Raw genomic sequence first — 21,933 nt, 5'->3', positions numbered from 1 at the left:
TGGGTTGCTTCCAAAAAACCTGTTGTCTTTTGTCCCAGTATTGGACATGTTGCAATCCAACCAGATTCTGTCCCAGAATAGGCGGAGTGATTTAAGTGTCCCAGTACTGGTCATCTTACCCTATATGAACTGCCATAAATTTACCGCAAGCCTACTTTACGTATTTTTAGTTTCGTTGGAGGGGGATTTTAGAAAGCAAAAAAATGGATGCGCTTCTGTAATAATGACAAAGAAACAAAATGCACTTGGAACGAAAGTTGACATTTACCAATGGGCCATCAGTCCCTGGAGTGATGGAGTGGCCCATTAATTGACGGAATAAGGCTAACTATGACACTAAAGAAAAAAGACACATGACACAAATACAAATAGGCAGCACATAGGAGTTATTTACCTTCAAATGCTTGTGGAAGTTGGTCGTTGCATATATGTCCCTTTAAAGTTTTGTTGGGGCAAAACTTGCAGGATGCACTCACAGACCCGTCTTGGTCAATTTCCCCCTTCACAGTAAAGTACCTCCCTTGGAGTATAAATGGAAGCTGTTTGGCCATGCTGACTTTTCAGTTAGTTTGAGATTAAAGACGCTTATGACATAAAAGGTCCTGCTTCTTCTTTAAACATGCTGTCGGGAATTCGGTTTATTCACCACCATCTGTTCTCAGCAACTTGTTACAGTTTTTGATAATAGATGTCTCTATTACGCAATGTTTTTTTTGTACATTGCCAAAGCACACGCACACAAAAGTATTTGAAAAACAAGCACATTAAAAGTATCTTAAGTAATAAGTATTTCGTAATATTACTTAAATATCAAGTAATAAGTACACCCTAGAGTTTTTACTTAAGTACAAGTAATGGAAAATTTTACTTAAGTAGTACTTCAAGTAAGTGACAGCACTGGTTTCAATACTTGAATTACCCCCCCCCCCTAAAAAAAGAGACAAATAAAACAGAATCCTTTTAATCGTACAACATTATTTATAAAGAAAAGGTGGAATCGCAGCAATTTATAATTACATACTCAGCATTGAAAAGATTCTGCACTGTAGATAACAAATAAAATCACATTGCCATATTTCTTCTTGTTATTAAATCACTGGGATTCAGCAATCTTTTCGGCCTTAGCAACCACTTCTTCAATAGGGCCAACCATGTAGAAAGCGACCTCAGGGAGGTGGTCAAGCTCACCATTCAAAATCATCTTGAATCCCTTAATAGTATCCTTGATTGGTACAAGTTTACCAGCATGACCTGTGAACACTTCAGCAACCTAAAAATAGAAGAAGAAAAACAAATACAAAACTGCTTACCAACTACTTATCAAAGACAGAAACTCATCTAGCCCTGTTTGAATTTTCAATCAGTTACACAAAGGACATAATATCGACGATTGATAGCGAAAAACATGCTCTGAAACATGATATACATTGCTGCATAGCTGACTGTTGACAAGCTCCGTAGCAAATTTCGTGAGGAAATAGCATATTAAAACGATCAACTTGGCATTTTCTGATTTAACAAATGGGTAGCAAACATTTTTCTTTTCGCAGAATGACTTTGCGACGGCTTCCAGATGCGGAAATCCTGTGCCTACTTGAATCAGAAGAGGGTGAAGTAGTAGAGGGCTGTTGTACGGACAACAAGGAGGATTGGGAAACCCTCAGCATTTCTAATAGCGAGGATTCTGATGATGAATATTGTGAATATCTGATGATGAATACATAGTTCAACATTGAGAGAGAATATGTCTTATATTTGAAACAAATTAAATTCGTATGAGCTTTTACCAGCAAAAACAAAAAAATCCATGCCAAAGATTTTTAAAGCGAAGTGTCATATTATTGTAATAGCACTTTATTTGATATATGCAAACGTTTGAGCGCTGAAGAACACTTGAAGTCACAATTAAGATACTGGGAAGTATATTAATAAATATGGTTTTCAGTTATATTTTAAAAAATATATATCAAATTTTCCGCTTTTGAAATGAAATAATTTTAGTTATTCCAAAAATAGAAAAGAAATTTGATGTCATTCAGGACCAATTACCAATGAAGTTATACAAACACAAAATATTGTCCAATCCAGGAATAACAATTAGCAGTTATATTTCCTAAAGAATATTTTACTGGTCAGCTTTAACAAGTTCAAACTAACTCAACTGAACTATATTTAATTCTGAACGGTAGATGACTTCAATTATGAAGAGTTTAAAATGAAAATATTTCCACAATTAGTATAGGCTGACTCAAATCCCATTTTAGGAACGGGGTTTTAATGTGAATTGTCGAATCGTCTTAGACCTGATATAACACCTGTCATATAGGGTGGAACAACTCAAATAATATTTCATACTCTATCTGGGACGAACCAAATTGATGGAATATCCAAAATGAACAGAGTAGGAATAATTTTTTATTATTGTGGCAACTGGCTAGCAATTTTTAATTTGAAATAATTTTAACAAACCGGAGTTTTAATTACATTGATATCATTTTCTAACCCAAGCCTTATTTGCCAGCATTCTTTACAGGCTCTACTGAAATAAGCAAACTCAACCCCCCCCCTCAAACATATATTATAATACCAAAGTCGCTATTTCAATTGATTTCATATTCATAGTTTACTGACCGCAATTCCTCGTATCTGTCTTAAAACCAAGTCATCCCTGAACTCCAAACCTCACAAAAGAGATAATTTTTTCCCTTTAATATATTAGTCTCCCCCCCCCCATATCTCAATAAAATCTCGAGATAATCATGTAAATCTTTAACCTAGAACAACCCATCGTCGGTATCATGAGGTTTACTAACCTGGAAAGGTTGCGACAAGAACCTCTGGATTTTCCTGGCTCTGGAGACAATAAGTTTATCTTCTTCAGACAATTCATCCATACCCAAAATAGCGATAATATCCTGGAGGGATTTATAATCCTGAAGAATTTTCTGTACACCACGAGCAATGTTGTAGTGTTCCTCGCCAATAATGTTGGGATCCAAAATACGAGATGTGGAATCGAGGGGATCTACAGCGGGATAAATGCCTAAAAAAAAGAAGAACTCGTTAGAATTACAGGAAATCTTAGGATTACAAAAAAAAGAAAAGATTGACATACTAGCATTTTAAGGTAGCGAAGTTTACAGTATTTCTAAGGAGACTGACAGTCCAACATTGCGCATTTTCAGATCCGAACAATTTCTAGTACGTTCCGACATTATATATGGTTCCCACATAACTCAACCACCAAAACTCGAGCAGCAAACAACTCAACCACCCTGAACTCACTTACAACGTAACTCAATTACCTTAAATTCAACCACCGCATAACTCATATCTGTTTCAATTTTTGATCCCGCGAAGGATTTTTAATATATCGTTTTAAAAGAGGAGCGAAAAACGAAACTTTTTGCAATTGGTTCCATTTTTTTGAAGAATAAAACGCGACTCAAAGAAATTCAAGTGTTTTTAGGCAATTTGTATGTTCTTTTTTGCTATTTATTCTTAAAATCCTTAACAACTGTCAATTTTTTATCTTCTTTATTTATTTAAGGACCGATCTGACCCCAAGAAATTTTGAACCTGCTGCAGAGCAGCCTGTGATGTCACCAAACGACGAACAGCAATGTCACGCTTTGGTCCATCAAAGAGCTTCCAAAGACTTTGATGAACGCAGATGAGCATACCATTAAGGAAATCGTGGAAACCCTCTGTAGAATTCGTAGTTTTCGCCACGCAGCTCAATGCACTTTTAGTATGGTTCCAAAAGACTGGTAAAACTCCTGGCAATGCAACCCCCCGGTTTGGCAATTGAATGCCACATACGTAGGTATCATTGAAGTAACTAAAGAGAGGATCATGATCATTACTTTATAGCCACAGAGTTCTTCAAACACCCTTTCCATATTTTGTAATGGACCAAAAGCTAAGGCTGGGATAATTATTTACAATGATATTAAAATTATGGTCATTTTTGAACTCTTGCTTGTGACCCAGCGATTGAACTTTTCTTATGAAAGACAGTTAAAAGTGAAAGAAACATCCTGATAAGGTAGTTTGGAAACAACTCGAAAAGCATCTATAGCTGCCTTTTCAAAACCTGTTAGAATTTTAGTGGGATTGGCTCTTGGTACCAAGTCTATAAGCGCTTGCAGCATTTCTCGATATCTGCTCCCTGTCTTATCAGGTAAAAGAAAATATATCCCTGGTGGGTACGAATCACCGAACTTGGCATGTGCTGCACATAGCTAGAAGAGACCCGGGGCAAAACCGTTCCGTCCCATAAAAAATAGCTCTGATCTCTCAAAACACTACAAAATATGTCTATGGCTCAAAGCTAAAATTCTTTTAAGAATATTTTGTCTGGAATCGTAAAGGACAAGATCTTGATATATGTCAGGGACTTCAAAAGCCATTGGCTGTGTTCTCGATTATTATAATCGTTTTTCAACTCTCACGACGAATGGACTCTTCTAAGGCACTCTTTGCAGGCATTCTAACAAATATGTCTTCATTTTCTATTCGAAGCTGTTCCCCTTAAAGATTTCTTTAAGAAAAGTCCCCTTACTGATCAGATGACTAGGGTGTGAATGCTCATCAGGCTTTTGTGATTGATCAACAGATCTGAGTCATATAGTGGTTCAGTTGATGGCGTTCGAGCTGCGGAGGTTCTCATTAGCCAACCCCAGACTACTCAGTATGTCTCCAAGTGGCAGATAGGGAAACGTCTAACAGATATTTAGGGTACACCTCCATTGAATAGGAGGGACAAACCAAGAAGGGACCTAGTTCCTGGGGGGTCTATAATAGAAACTGGGACACCCTCATCCGGATGTCATAAATACAGGTGGAGGAGGAAGGACCCTTTGATGTACACTTAGTAGGGCCAGATGCACCCTTGATTGATACATCCCGCGAGTTACAAACCATCTCCCAACAATAGGTTAAATTGCATGGTGAGGCAGAACATCTCCGTAGTAAGATCCTCTATGGGAGGACAACTACGGCAAGGCGGAAAATCCGGTTCCTATGGATAGTAACCTCTGCAATGGGCTGCATCATCCCTGTCAGGCTGCCCCTGGTCTGGAAACCCTTGGTCAAGAAAATCCCATGAAACATCTATAAGGCTTCTATGCAGGTGAGACATGACCATTGACAGTGCTTCATCTCTATGATATGGAAATTCCCCCGCTGTTACGAAAAATCCTGAAGATTCGATACTCCGCAAGATCCTCAAATGACTAAAATAAACCAAGAAGGCTCCATTGGCTTGGTCGTGTCCAAAGAAGACACAATGACCGCATCGCCAAGTAAGTGCTACTAGTTGTTCCTTTACCAGACTAGAGAAGAGGTCCTGGCGGTCAATTAGAATTGGTGGGCAAATGTCTAAATGACCTCGATACCATCAGTGGATCTCGAAAGTTTGGCAGAAATTGGGACAGCTACAGGCACCGTTAGCTGAAGAGCTGGCGCAAGATCGCAGCAAATGTAAGTCAACCATACGGAGTCTTCTAGATACCGGCGAGGGGTCCAAGTCGGGTCCCACAGCAATATATATATATATATATATATATATATATATATATATATATATATATATATATATATATATATATATAGCATTTTGTTTTACATTAAGTTTAGATTAAATATTTTACAATCACTAAGTGTGTGTATTAAAATAAGTATTTAGAATCCAAGGTACATTCTTGTATCAAGCGACTGAGACGGGAATTTAGAAAGAGAGAGAGAGAGAGAGAGAGAGAGAGAGAGAGAGAGAGAGAGAGAGAGAGAGAGAGAGAGAGAGAGAGAGAGAGAGAGAGAGAGAGAGAGAGAGAGAGAGAGAGAGAGAGAGAGAGAGAGAGAGAGAGAGAGAGAGAGAGAAAGAGAGAGGGAGAGGAAGAGAGAGAGAAAGAGAGAGGGAGAGGAAGAGAGAGAGAGAAAGAGATAAGAAGGATGAAGTATAACACTAACCAAGTTCAGCAATGGCTCGAGATAACACGGTGGTAGCGTCCAAGTGAGCGAAGGTGGTGGCAGGTGCGGGATCTGTTAAATCATCAGCAGGTACATAGATAGCCTGTACAGATGTAATGGATCCCTTTTTAGTGGTGGTAATTCTTTCTTGCATAGTACCCATGTCAGTGGCCAAAGTAGGCTGGTAGCCTACAGCTGATGGAATACGACCCAAAAGAGCAGATACTTCGGAGCCTGCCTGGGTGAATCTGAAAATGTTGTCAATAAAGAGCAATACATCTTGTCCTTCTTGATCACGGAAATATTCGGCTACAGTCAGTCCAGTTAGGGCAACACGGGCACGAGCACCAGGGGGCTCATTCATCTGACCGTAGACGAGGGCGACCTTTGAAGTCTTATCCTAAAAAAGAAAAGATGATAGTGTATTCCCGAGCCTTTGGGCGCAGTTGAGAAGCCATTTTAACCTATGAAGGCTGGTCCACCTTCTAATGTAGATTCTTTCGCGTAGTTTTCATTGCTGGTAGTTATCGTATATGCTTTTCAGCTCCTTGTTTTTTTTTCCGCTCTAGTCTTCGTACTCTGTCTTTTTCTGTTTAATGCAAGTCTATTAATAATTCAACCCAATATTGTTTGAACAAATACTGAATAAGATATAAGCTACAATCCAGAGACATCAAAATCATTTTCGCCCGATGGTTATCTTCAAGGGGATATATTTGGATTAATAATAATTCGGCAATTCAAATTGCTTTCTATATTAACCCCAAATCAGTTTTCATTGAAGGGCATCAAAATTAAACTTTTTTTTTTATCCCTGTGAGCATCCTAGGTATATTTGTACTTGGAAACTAAAGCTTTTTGAGATTTTTCTTTTGGTTGTCCCAAAATTATAATTACCACATTTTTGTCAGTTTTGCCACATTAAGCCGTGAAATTGAACAGCCAAAACAAATTAGTATACCTGACACAGACAACAACACCTTAAGCTGCTAAGAACAAAGACAATAACACCTTAAGCTGCTTAGAATATTTTTGGCTAATTTATTTGTTGATTTTATCTTACGTTTTTTTTTTGTTTTAATTTCGGCACTCATTAGAAAATACATATGAAAGACTTTTTCGTTATAACCGACTTTCTGATTTCCTCTAACAAATAAAGATATATATATATATATATACTTGCGTACGTTCCCACTTAACCCATTCAACGAATCAAATTTTATTTCACTGTCCTGGTGCTTTAAACACTGTAAACGACAATTAATAATGTAACCATGATTACCCTTCATGAATATAATCTTAAACGGATTCAATATAAAACTTGAAGAAATACTTCTTTTTTACCAAAATTTCGTCAACGATATAGCTGGATGTACCCAGCCTGCATCTCAGCACATTATACCTTTTTAATACTTGATTTCAAATGGAAAATTGAGACAACAGGCGTCCCACCTCCTATTGACCAGGGAGGGGGATTGAGATGGCTAAGGCACGTTCTTCAGATGAAGAATGACAGATTGCCGAAGATTGTCCTTTTCGGCCAACCGTCTAGGGCTAAACGGAAAGCAGGTCGTCCGCGGGTAGAGTGGGAGGATATCATAAAGAAAGATTTAAAGGAAATGGGAACTTCCTGGGAGGCTTTGAATAGATTGGGATTGAGGAGGGGTGTTCGCAGCTGTGTTAGCCTCAGGTGACTTGGTGCCGCAGTGAGTTATTATTAGTAGTAGTAGTATATATACTTACCCTGACTAAGGAAATAAAATAAAATCACCCAATTACATAGACACATAAGAATTGTAAGAAGGCTCTACTTTTCAAAATGAACTTTTTGTCTAATTGAGCACTCAGTTGCAAGCGTGCAATAAACTTTAAAAAATCAACATATTTAAGGGTATCCCTCTTCTTCCCTAGAGCCGGACTTGTCTGTATATATACTTTCTGCATATCAACATGACTAGTTTAATACCAAGTGTTTTGTTTTATTCGAAAAATTCTTACCTTAAGGGATATGACACCGGATTCGATCATTTCATGGTAAAGATCGTTACCTTCACGAGTGCGTTCGCCAACACCAGCAAACACAGAGTAACCACCGTGAGCCTTGGCAACATTATTAATCAGCTCCATAATCAGTACAGTTTTTCCGACACCAGCACCACCAAAGAGACCTGAAAAAACAAAAATGTAATAATTATGATTAATAGACTTTATAAAAAAAGAGCTCGATATCAAAATCAGTAAAAGAAACTTTCAGTAAAACAAATACATTCCTATTAAAAAAAAAAAAACAGCTCAAAATTAGGGCAGCTTTCATATTTTGCTTTTGCCAAAAAAAAAAAAAAAAATTAAAACGGACACTCAGGCGGAGAGACTTGAAAACGTTTCCTTCTCCCAGAAAGATGTCAAATAGAATTTAATAGGCCTTCTAGAATAATCGCAACCAAATTTGTTTCAGGTCATGTTCGCTTGGTTAGAAGTTCAGTTGACATCATTCAACACATCAAATGGGTTCTCCCTTATGCAGTGAAATAGAATAAGAAGTCATTCCACAAAATATTCATCATAACAAACATGTGTATCCTTTCTACTACCACTGACAACTTCACTGCAGCACCAAGTCACTTAAGGCCAACACAGCTACACACGCTCCTCCTCCATCGCAATCTATTCACGAGATCCCTCTTTAAACCCTCAAAGAAGTTACCATTTCGTTTAAATCTTTGCTTACATCCTTCTACGCTATTCGAGGACAGCCTGCTTTTCTTTTGGCCTTAGAGGGTTGGCCGACAAGGACAATCTTTGGCAATCTGTTACCCTTCATCCGCAAAAAGTGTCTGAATCATTTCGAACTTTCTCTCATTATAGCCCTGGAGAGGGGATTATACTACATTTTGTCGTACTGCTTACTGGCAGAGATACCAAAAATGGAACACGCAAAAGACAAACACTTCTCTCTCTAAAGCAGACATAATAGAGATTCAACCAGTCACATATGATTCGATTTGTCTATTTTTGACCCTCAAGCCCACGTGCAATTACAGTTGTTAAAACTTGCATTCAAATACCCGAGAGCCTATAAATCCTTTTACCAATTTTGATTGAGATACCGACACTTTGTGTGATGTAACGCTCTCTAAAAACCACAAATTTAAAAAATAAGTGGCAGTTATGGAAACGCACTTGCTATACCTTTCGTATATCTTCCACTTATTTATGGAAAATAAGTGGGGTAAGCCAAAAGGAAAAACTCGCAAAAATTGAATATCCCCCCCCCCCCGAGCTGCAAATAATCCAATTCAAATATCTTAGTCTTCAAGTAAGAATCCTTTTTTAAACCAGCCGTGTTTTGTTATGATTGCTGCAGATTCTTGCTGTCATCTTCTTGGTCTTTGCACAGTTACAACTGAAAATAACTTAATAATGGAAAAAACCCTTCTTTTCCAGCATCATGGAATGAAAGTCCTGATAAACAAGATATAATTTCTTTTTTCTGGGGTCTAGAGAATAGAAAAATTAAAACATGCATCTTTCTAACCCATTTCGTATATAGCTAACCATCCAAACCCTGCAGTTGTTTTCAACCACTGTAACGTTTCCTTAAAACCACGAATTCAGAAGAAATAGGCGGCGGTTTTAGAAACGCACTTACTATACCTTCCGTATATCTTCCACTTACCTACAGAAAGTAAGTGGGGTAAGCCAAAAGGATAAAAACTCACAAGAAACGAAATACTCCCCTTCCCCAACTACTAATTTGTCAGTCCAAACACCTTAATCTTCAAACAAGGTCTTTTTTTGACCAGCCCTGTTAGGATTGCTGCAAATTGCCGCCACCTTTCCGGACTTTGCAGAGTTAAATAACTTAACGGCCATTCTTTACAGAATTCTAAAATGGAGGTCCCGACAAAAAAAAAAAAAAAAAAAAAAAAAAAAAAAAAACCTTCTTAAGTCTTGATAAATTAAAATTAAATAAATTAGAATTAGATAATTTAAACAATATATCTTTTAAACCTTTCTAACCTTCCAAGCCCTTAAATTCTCTTCATAGAATGTACAGTTTCCTTAAGACCACGAATTCATAGAAATAGGCAGGGGTTTTAGAAACACAATTGCTTTACCTTCTATTTATCTTCCACTTATTTACAGAAAATAAGATGGGTAATAAAAAAGGATGAAAATTGCAGGATTTTTCCTCAACTATATAAGTTATCGTTAAAATTATAGTCCTAACACAAAAACTCTTTTAGACTAGCAATATTCTGTTTTGATGGCTGTAGATTCTTGTCACAACCACGACTTTTAAGACCTTGAACATTTACAATGTCAAATTTTTCTAATAATATAAATTTTCTCTTTCTAAAGGCGCGATAAAACAAAAATCTAGAAATACACTCCTCTTCCCAGTTTCTATACTTTTAACTTGGAGTCCCCTTCAATTCTAAACTTTTCAAGTGCCTAAGGACATATTTCATCAGTGCCAACTAAAAACGACACTTAATGCAATGTAACGTTTTCTTAAAACCGCAAGTTCACGAAAAATAAGCGGCAGTTATGGAAACACATTTGCTATACCTTCCGTATACCTTCAACTTAATTACAGAATTAAGTTTGGTAAGCCAAAAGGATAAATAGTAGCAAAACTAAAAAACTTCCCCCCAACTATTTAATAATTCAGTTCTGACGTATTCCTCACATAAAAGCTCTTTAGACAACCTGGCCACACCAAATTCTTGCCATAGCCCTGACTTTTAAATCTTCTCACAGTTTCAATCGAATAAGTTCTAGGAACGATAGTAAAAATGTCATTATTTTTTTTTTTTTACAAAAACCTAAACTGACGATCCCAACTAGCCAGAAGGACGCATTTGTCATTGTAAAGTCCCGATAAAACACAAATTTAGACATACATTTATCTGACCCAGTTCGTAAAAGTATAATGTCACCGATCTTAATTAAAAAAGTACTAATTTATAGTGCATTTACACATTGCGATAATCCGTCCAGATTCAGCAATCCATGCGGCTTTTCCGTCCGTTTTTTGTGCTTGAAAACTCTTTAGCTTTCCGCAACGATTTGGTTAGACCAGGACGGATTCTTGGAAAGATTTTTAAATGAATAAAACCATGACTATGGATCATCAAAAACTTCATGATCTAACAACATTGGTTCAAGGCTACCCCAGCTTGTATGATACTGCTCACACAGGCTATAAGAAAACCAAGAAAAGTGGTGTCATTTGACTCGCTATTGCTGGTAGACCCCCCCCCCTCCTTCCAAGATTTTGTTGTTTCAGACTGAATTTCTTTCTCCTTTTGTCTTCTGCGCCTCCTTGGCAGTGTAAAGACTAAAGCGAGTCAATAAATAAATTATTCTTAAATATTCTTTTTTTTAGGACTTTGTCCTCATCTTGACAACTTAGATCACGCTGATGGATTTATTTTGAAAACTTTGCTTTAAAGCGCAGCGTTTCTGGGTTATCGTTCAAAAAGATACGGACGGATTTTCGCAATATGTAAATGAACCCATTATGCAATATACCTTTTTGTTAAAACGACAAAATTTACAAAATCAAGCGGCAATTATAGAAACATACTTTTTAAATCTTCCATATATCTTTCAATTTTGAAAAATAATTGGGTTAAAAAAAGAGGATCATCACCGTCTCAAACATTTCAGTCTTTCATAAGGCCTCTTAAATAAGCTGCATTCTCGTAGTCACCACAGCCCTGACTATTAGGTACCAGCAATATTATAATTAGACAAATCTTAATAATAACACAAATACCATTTCCTATCAGGAAACGGCGGCATTAACTAAAGACACAGATACCGATTTTCCTTTTGAACCAGCACTTATAGCACTCGTTAGGTACAATTCATGTATTTTTTAGTTTTACCAACTGAAACAAATACACAAATGGGAGACTTTCTCTCGCTGACAAATAGCATTCGTCGAAATACTAGAAAAAGACAAGACAAGTACCATTTAGGAGAGAAATGGAAAAGTATATGCTACGAACAAAGCTGTACTGTAGAAAAGCCGTTTTAAGTAGCCTTTTGACATGACATATATTGCTGATTAAATAAGGGCGAGTTGGAAAAACTAGGAAATTAAGGTTTAAAAATATATATAATAATTTGCCTACGCTCATGAACTCGTGCCCATATTGCCTCATGATTCCTTGCAGAGAAGACTCACTTCTCCTGATGATGGGTTTGTTGATGATTTATGCCCTTCAATTTACATTTTATGACCTCTATTTGGAAGAAGCTCTAAAAGGGCTTTGAAGATGGTGAGACGACATATATGTGGAATCTTTTAACATTTTTTGTTTCTTAATGTAAATCGAACAATGTTACAAGTATCTTTTAATATTTATTGCACTTACCGATTTTGCCACCTTTGGCATAGGGGGCAAGAAGATCAACGACCTTAATACCAGTGACTAAAATTTCTTGTTGGACACTCATTTCAACAAATTCTGGGGCATCGGCGTGAATAGCAGCGAACTTGTCAGTAACAATTGGACCCCTCTCGTCAATTGGCTCACCTAAGAAAAGCATCAAAAATAATAATATTGTTTCACTATTTTACAAAGGGATATTAATTTTTCACTGCGTTACCTGGTAAGATCAATATTATCTTTCACCTATAAATAGAAGATGAAAAATGGAAAAGAGTCCAATTCAATGAATAGCATGTCATGCCATACCATAAACATACCATAACACATTTTTCCAAATATTCCCCAAAAAAGCTCACAAAAGAGTAAACAATGAGATAGAAGGTAAAGAAAATGTAATACCAAGATGACCGTACAAAAATATCTTCCTCCCTAAAGTCCTGAAGCTACTCAAAAGCTAGAGAATACAGGCATTTTTCACAAAAAAGAATAATTTATGTATTTCCTATTTCATTTATTTAAAACAATTGGTTTTGAGTCAAAATTGATTCCTCTACAAAAATGATAATGTTAATGGAGTTCTTGCAGACAATGAAACTAAGAGGAAAGAGCAAAAGCAATGGAGACAAGAAGGGTGAGATTCGAGGGAGGAGAAAGGAGGGGAGAGATAGGTGAGGAAGAAGGGGGGGAATATGTTTTTGTCCCATTCAAGGCTTGTGTTCCCTGGATTTTGCAACAAACATACAGCTAAAGATTGAACCAAAAAAACAAGATAATTATATCACTGAATTTAACACTTTCAGATATATCCATCCATCAACCCATAACTCAAATATTATTGTATTTTTTTTAATTACCTTAAAACACGGAAAATGCATCTTTCTATATGTAAAAACAGAAAAAAAGTAAACTCAAAAATATGTGAGTTTATAAATGAAGAGAGCTGAATCTGAGCTATTGATTGATGGCAAAATTATATAAATTATATATATATATATATATATATATATATATATATATATATATATATATATATATATATATGTATGTATATATATATATATATATATATATATATATATATATATATATATATATATACATATATATATATATATATATATATATATATATATATATATATATATATATATATATATATATATATATATATGTAAAGGTAAAGGATACGGCATTAGACTTTACAGTCCGTACCGGCGGTGCTGATCTCCGTTTCTTGCCCTTCAGCCAGGAAATGCAATGGGGGGTTGGGGGCCAACCATCCTGTGCTTTCGCTCATTGCAAGTCTAGGTTATTTTTAATTGTTTTGTCTCTTTCATTTGTTCTAGTGGGACACTTTATTTAACTTATGAATTTGTCTCAGAAATGATAAATATATTTGGAAAGAACATACATGGTAGAAGACAATGATGTGACCCATTGGTGAATACTACACAACTGAAAAATACAAGGTGTTTTTCCCGTTATAAAATTCCACTAGAATTGGGTCCATTGACTTAGCTTTTTTATTGTTTTACAATTAAAAATGCTTCTATATTTAGGTGAATTTATTTTTATGATCATCAGCACTGTTTTTGGTCATAAAGATAATAAAAACTTAACATTTTACTCAAGATATTCCTTTCAATATAACAAGCACAATTTCGACAATACATTCTGCAAACATCAGCAATTTTTTGGTGAATAATGTGGACTATGTCACTAAATTAAAAATAATAAAGCATTAATGTGAAACAAAAGAATAACAGAGAAGCTAGTTTATTGCCAGGAAGGATATTAGCATTGTAAATGCATTTTGAAAATATCCAAATACATTTATGTTTAAGTATATAATCCCAGTCTTCCAAGCATAGTAGTCATTTTCCATAATATTAGTGTTAACAAATAAACTCTTACCAATAACATTCATAATTCTTCCTAGAGTTTCTGGACCTACAGGGATCTTAATGGGGGCACCAGTATCCAATACATTTTGGCCTCGAACAAGACCTTCAGTACCATCCATAGCGATGGTACGCACAGTATTTTCTCCAAGATGTTGGGCAACCTCAAGAATCAATCTTGGCGAACGACCCTGGACCTGTAAGACAATTCTTCAAATACTCACAGCATTCCTGACATTTTGATATAAAACCATAGTATTGACACCTTAAATCAAGCAGTATATATGTTACCATGAATGTCCGAAATCTGGCTAGTCAACATTCACTGGTGAATGTACAAATTTTCTTTTCTGCTGCTTGGATTCAAATAGCTTCGTGAATCAGCTTTTCAGTCTTATGCAAGCTATGATGCTTAAAGTTAGGTTAGATTTCTTGTAAGTAAAGGCTTAATTCTCTCATCAATTTTTTTCACCTTAGTGGCTCAAGTTTAAAGTACTTGACTATTGATATATATTTGACTGTTGATGGGACTTGACGAGGGGGGGGGGGGGGGGGCGAATGTTATACCTAAAACCCGCGAAAGAGTGTACTCAACAACTTCATAATGTTGTTTGGTAATCAGATGAAGACAGTAATAATGCACAAAGGACAGACACTGTGAGAATTTTTCAAACTTGGAGGGACATTTATTTGGAAAATATTCTCAGGTGCTCTTGCCAATGAATCCCTTTCTCTTTATTCTCCTTTATTATTTTTTGAAAAAAAGAGGTCTTAATGAACCTTTGTCCTTGATTTGTCCTTTTTGGAACATGATTTATCCACATTTTGGCTAAGGAACTGGGAGCTATAGAACAACACGAAGCCCCAAGCTCTTTCTATAGGGGTGTAGTTGTTTAGAAATCCAGGACAGATCATCAAGGTACCAAAATCTAGACCAAAACCTGAAATAACATTTTAATTTAAGCTTGTTAGCAATGCACTAGGATTACTTAAAGATTTAGTTTACCTTGTCCATCTGGCAAGATGCTGCTTAATCCTCTTAAATAGAAGACCTCATCTCTTGAAAATGGCAGGGAAAAATACAAACTATCTTTTGTCTTCCAACTGTTCATACAAGTCAAAATTGACACAATTTTATCCAGGAATTAAGCTGAGATCTGGACTTTCTTAAAGACAATAGTCTGTTGCATAGAGCCATTCCACTTGATGTGTTGAAACATTTTAACTGTTCTATCAGCACAAGGCTGTTTGTATCAACAACTGATCTAAAGATTGGCCAAATAGCAGGAAAAAAGCTTTTGAGTCTGATAAATTTTATCTGATGGCTTCTTTACAGCTTCTTAAAATACCCCTTGCTGAAGTACCAGGGGAGTTTTGTGAAATGAACTTAAAAGGAATATATAAGGTCTTAAGCATTGAGACATCAGTATAGGCAATGTATTCCCTTTAGACATTCACTTTACACACATATTTCATGTTTGTTAGTACCTTGGTGGCTCTTCTTTGCACCCTTCCATAATCTTTACATAAATCTTATGCCAGTGTTGCTACAAACACATCAAAAATGAGGCATAACAAGCATCTTGTAAAGCTTCATAAAATCTTTAAGATTGGTTGGACAAAATTTTCCTAATGACCTCAAGGACATAGGAAGAGGCAATGTTCTTGCAGCCAGAGATAAAATGATATTGGTTGCAGGCATATTTCTTTTTGCCTGGTTTAGCAAAGCATATCTGAAACTTGTGTTGGAATACATATGACATAATCAAAATGACCATTTTTTAGGTATTTTGATTTTCTAGCATTGGTCTAAATATTGTAAAGATCATCTATATTATGTTTGGAACTACCAAAAACTGGTAATACTATGGAGTCGAGAAGATCTTTTGTTGAATTTACACAGAATACAATACAAAAAGTAAAGAATGACAGAAAGACCATAATTCACAGCAACAGATATGAATTTTTCAAAAGTTACAAAAATGAATCTACTTACTTCAAGTGCATTGAGAATAGGTGGGAGCTGGTCTTCAAATTGAACATCTACAACAGCACCAATAACAGCAGTAATTTGGCCATTGGAAGTATTAGCTGCAGCTTGAGCTTTTGCAGCAGCTGCAGCACTATCTACTTGTCCAGCATGAACAGACCCTGAAATAGTTGACATATAATAAGTCAGAAGAATACTTAATTTATCACAGTAGTTTTTTTTATAACTAAATTGAGGTTCATGCTACCTTAAGAATTAGTTGACCTATATAATATCTGTAGCGCATTACTATGTTTGCTGATGATTTCTAGATATTTGGCACCATTTCCACAATCCTTAAAATATTAGATCTGGATCTTGACTTAATATTGGTGGGCTATGACTTGGAACCTTGAGTTTATTCCCTCAAAATGCAAGGCCTTTCACATATGTCATAAAATCCCTCAACATGATCACCATATTTCTACGAAAGATTTACAAGTTCTTGAATGTTGATTTTGAGAGGGACCTTGGAGTTAAAACTGATGGCAAGACAGTCTAGCAGAGGCATCAAAGCTCTAAGAGACTAAGACTTTTAGGCATCATTTTGTAGCTCTCTTAAAGTTTAAAAAGCTTTCCTTTTAGCCCTGAATAAGTTAAACCAGACAGCTGGAAGAAGAAAAATAGTTATATCAAGAAAGAGAAAAGAAAACCCAGGAAAGACATAGATATGTAGTGCAGAGACAAGAGGAGGAGGGGAACAAAATAAGGTAATAAAGGCGAGACAAAATTTCCAATATTGAAGCATTCAATATATCTGCCTAAGGAGAATATTTTTCACTTGACCCCAAAATTACTGACCAATCAATATTAAATGCACTAAGGCAAACACTTGTGACCACTGTCAACACAGTGCCAAGGTAGAAATGTTTAGGACATGCCCTAAAAATTGGCAACCAAAGGCTTCTAAATGCTATCTTTTACTTGTATCCTCTAGGCACTTATAAAACAGACAGCCCCAGAACACACTATAGCAAAACTATCAGGCTGACAGTCTACTTTTCTTATACTATAGGATTTAGCAGGGTGGTTCCAAGAATATTAACTAAGTTCCATGTCAAACTTTAATTTTTAATGTTGAAACCATATTCCTAGAAGTATTTCCAAAACAAAACTATGAGTTTACAGAATTATGTTTTTTCAACTCTTAGAGGAGCTGAGAAAGAAAAGATGTATGTATATTATGAGATGTATATTATTGGGTCCTGGTGACTTGTTAGCATCTAACTTCCATAAACATTTAAGAGCATCTGTAGGCAATACCATGGTACTTTCCACTTGGGCTTTTATATTGTATTTTGATGGGGAAGGTAAAGGGCCATCAGATTACATGGACAAAACTGAGACAAATTGTAGGTTCAGGAAGTTAGCAAGCTTGTTACTGTCTGTAATTTCTCTATCTTGCTCTGTTATTGGTTCTTCGATACACAGTCTATTGATATAGACACTATCTTTATCATTGCATAGTAAAATGCAGTTTGAGACCAATGGTTGCAGATTTTTACAAAGCTTGGTAAGTCTATTCCTTTCATGGATATAAACACTGTGGTATTTATATTTTTTTTGGAATAGCTTTATAGTTTTGATGCTTATTTTAAGTCTTAGTAATTTTTACATTTTTCTACAATAGAAAACAAATACTAAAGCTGTGCATCTTTGAAGAATAAAACACATCTTCCTTATATACATATTAACTTTAATGAAAATTACTTCAAGTTATATTGGAATATGATTTGACTCTCTAAATGCTCTTGAGAAACTAAAGCAAGTTATACAAATTGATAAAAATGATTTTCCCAGTTTTGTGCCAGGAACTGTTCACTAGAATGATAAGAATATACCCTTAACTATGAAAATATGAACTATGCAGGGAATCTCCATGGATCCATCCTATTTTTAACCCTTTTTTGGTTTTCTTAAATTTACAGTAGTTTTTAACAACACTCACTCCAAGTTTATTTAGACAGTTTATTTAGCCTTATTGTAGAAGTACAAAGAAGAAGAAATAAATGATTCTGATAGAACAAAACATTTTAAAACCAGGACACCAAGACCAAGAGCAGAATTATCATCTGTTTAGCAAATGTTGCAAATCATTTGACAGAACAAAGGACCATAGACCAAAGAGGCCAAAAACCACAAAAGCTTGCAACCATTAATATAAACTCTAGTATCAAACAACTCCTTGTTCAACTTCATTGAAAAGATTGATTAAATTATGTTTTTCTCTAATTATTTCCAGCTTGAACTCTTATTAACTAGACAATCCCACCTTTGTTTGATTAATTAGAAAAAATAGTATGTGTTTGAATATCCTTGACCTTGAAATATTTATGACTTACTTTCTTGATTCAAATACAAAATATTTCTATACAAGCAGATGGGACAGTATTGCAATTCCTTCACCTCCCCATTTCTAAAAATGGTTAAAATGCATGAATGTTGTAAAATAATTGTCATTCTGTATTCTGTCTGTTATGACCATGATTATATTTAGGTTGCAATAAACCAGTTCTTGGTGCCCCTGATTGGATATGCAATAAAAATACATTTCATAAAGTTTTTCCAGTTTCAAAAACTCAGTTTTGTGAAGATTCTTAACTAAGACCTAACAAAGTTTAGTTTTGATAGGCACAATGCATTGAACAGTCACTTTGCTTCATCTTTCACCAAGCACTCTTATGCATCTAGCCCTGCTGTGCCACCATATCCTATAACTAGTCTCTTGCCTAAATTGCAAATCAATGAAAAGATCATTCTTGCTAGTCCTGATAAATTCCACATCAATAAGTGTAAAGGATCAGATGGGATACATATCACCCTTCACAAATAACGTCAAATTGTTCTGAGCTTTCCCTTATGCAACCTCTCTCAGATGCCTCTCCAATAGGGACAATTTCCTTCTGATTAGGAAATGTCATGCATCCCTCCAATCCACAAAGGACACAAATCCTACACAAAAAATTACCATCCCATCAGGATGGGTTCTACTGCTGCCAAAGTTTTGAAATGTATATTAATAAAGCTTTAATGTAACACTTCGATGCCCATAACTTAACTCCTTCTCAATATGTCTTTAGAGCTGGGAGATATATGAACACTAACCTTCTAGACAATTTTGCCATAGCCCTACTAGACAAAGATTTTCCTGTTGGCATGATCCTCTAAGACCTAGCAAAACTTTTGATAAAGTTTGGCACAGGTTCCTTATAACACAGTTAAAAGCTACAGCTATAAATCTTTCTGCTATATAATGGAACAGGCCTTTTTATTAGATAGAACCCAAGTTGTAAAAATTTTTGGTTCTAGTGAAATTCCTCATTTTTCTTCCTGTACAATATTTTTAGGTGGTCTCCCTCAGGGTACTATTCTTGGACCAGGTCTCTTATATTTATATATAAATGATGCTCCAAATTGCCAATCAACCCCCCCCCCCCAGTTATGCACATGATTCTAAATTAGTGAGTTGAGCTACCACACTTCTAAGAACTCATTAAAATTATACTTCTCCAAGTCAACAGTAGACAGGAAGTGACTCAATAAAACATGGTCTACTACTTGAAATGCCAATTATTATTACTGAAGCAGGTAAACACACGATTTGCCTTATCACCATAAAGTCCAATTTAAGGTAATTAGAATCAGTCCATATTGATCTTTGCATTCTTGAAAATTGGGCTGATACATGACTCCTTGCCTTCAATATTGGCAAATATCATGTCCTCTATTTTGGCAAACATAATCAACATTTTGGAAAGCATAACACCAGCAGTATTTCCTTTAAAGATATCTTCTTTCTCTAGTGTCTGAAGAAAGAGATCTTGGAGTCATTGTTGATGACAGATTGAATTTCAGCACCCCTGTCAGGACATTCATCATCTGCCTTTCATTCCCTTGCCATTATCAACAGGACAATCTCAAGCTGGAATCCTAGAGTGTTCAAGGCACTGATTTGACCATGGCCTTAGACTAAAATGTCTTTGGGATCTCCTTTTTTTCAGAGAAACCCTAGAGAAAGTAGATAGTGAAAAGGGGATAATGCCCCCCTCCTCCCTCAAAATTAAGGGCCTGTGTATGCCATCAAAACTTATGCCCAATTTAGGCATGCCTTGATGGGGTGGGGAAGTAAACCCCTAATTATGAAAACTGCTTGATTACATATTTCAATGCTCTTATGATGTCTAAATGCCCTACAAGAACTGAACAAGAGCTAAGAGCTCATATGGCACTTGTGACATTCTAATATTTAGAATTGTGAAATTCTAAGAATCAATAGATTGATTTAAAAGGAAAATCAGAGGTATAATGCCGGTTGGGATTTAAAATAAGAGCTCTGAGTCATGAGATCCTTCTAAATATTAAAATTCATTTAGAACTGATCACCCACTTGTAAGCTAAAAATACCTCAATTTTTCTCTCCCTTCAGCCCCCCCAGATGGTCAAATTGGGGGAAATGACTTTATAAAGTCAATTTGTGCAGCTCCCTGGCATGCCTAACAATTTCTATTGTCCTAGCACATCCAGAAGCACCAAACTTGCCAAAGCACTGAACCTCACCCCCTAACTCAGCCAAAGAGATTGGATCCAGTCTGGTTACATCAATCACATATCTATGACATTTGTTTATTCTACCCACCAAGTTTAATCCCAATCTCTCCACTCTAAGCATTTTCAAAGATTTCTGGTTTCCCCTTCCAACTCCCCCTAATGTCAACAGATCTGGTTGGGATTTGAAATAAGAGCTCTGAGACACGAGTTACTTCTAAAAATCAAAGCTAAAAATACCTCAATTTTTCCTAATCAACAAACCCCAGCTCCCCCAAAAGAGCTGCTTAATATTTCCCATCAACTTTCATCCTGATCTCTCCACTCCAAGCATTTTCCAAGATTTCTGGTTTCAAGATTTCTGTTTCCCCCCTCCAACCCTCTATATCCCCAGATCTGATTTGAATTGAAAATACAGCACCTGAGACATGAGATTCTTCTATATATCCAGTTTCATTAAGATCCAATCACCCATTTGCAAGATACCTTGATTTTCATGTTTTCCAAGAATTCTGGTTTCCCCCCTCCAATTCCCCCCAATGTCACCAGATCTGGTCGGTATTTAAAATAAGAGTTTGAAAGCACAAGAACCTTCTAAATATCAAATTTCATTAAGATCTGATCACCTGTTTGTAAGTTACAAATGCCTCATTTTTTTCTAATTTTTCCAAATTACCCCCCCCCCCCCCCAACTCCACAAAAAGAGCATATCTGGTCCGGTTATGTCAGTCATGTATCTCGGACTTGTGCTTATTCTTCCCACCAAGTTTCATCCTGATCTCTCTGCTTTAAGCATGTTCAAAGATTTCCAGTTCCCCCTCCCCCCAATAACACTGGATCCAGTCAGGATTTAAAATAAGATATCTGAGTTATAAGGTTGTTTTAAATATGAAATTTCATTAAGATCCAGTCTCTCCTTTATAAGTTAAAAATACCCCATTTCTTCTAATTTTTCAGAATTACCCCCCCCCCCAACTCCCCCAAAGAGAGCAGATCTGTTCTGGTTATGTCAATCATGTATCTAGGACTTGTGCTTATTTTTCCCACCAATTTCATCCTGATCCCTCCTCTCTAAGCATTT

General features: G+C 35.9%; 1 protein-coding gene across 1 annotated transcript in view; it reads right to left on the bottom strand.

Moving 5' to 3' along the window:
* Positions 1–945: 945 nt before the first annotated feature.
* The window catches only part of LOC136027363 (ATP synthase subunit beta, mitochondrial), a 40,739-nt gene continuing 19,751 nt past the window's right edge, over positions 946–21,933 (bottom strand). Inside the window, exons 2-8 of the mRNA XM_065704531.1 lie at positions 16,275–16,429; positions 14,292–14,475; positions 12,360–12,521; positions 7,969–8,138; positions 5,971–6,370; positions 2,814–3,043; positions 946–1,270 (exon numbers count right to left, since the gene is read on the bottom strand). Of these exons, the coding sequence (XP_065560603.1) occupies positions 1,094–1,270; positions 2,814–3,043; positions 5,971–6,370; positions 7,969–8,138; positions 12,360–12,521; positions 14,292–14,475; positions 16,275–16,429 (1,478 nt within the window). The 3' untranslated portion in view covers positions 946–1,093. The remainder of the gene's footprint in view (positions 1,271–2,813; positions 3,044–5,970; positions 6,371–7,968; positions 8,139–12,359; positions 12,522–14,291; positions 14,476–16,274; positions 16,430–21,933) is intronic.

This window comes from Artemia franciscana, chromosome 5, assembly GCF_032884065.1.
Source record: "Artemia franciscana chromosome 5, ASM3288406v1, whole genome shotgun sequence".
Lineage (NCBI taxonomy): Eukaryota > Metazoa > Arthropoda > Branchiopoda > Anostraca > Artemiidae > Artemia > Artemia franciscana.
This window is presented reverse-complemented; position numbering and strand designations above follow the sequence as displayed.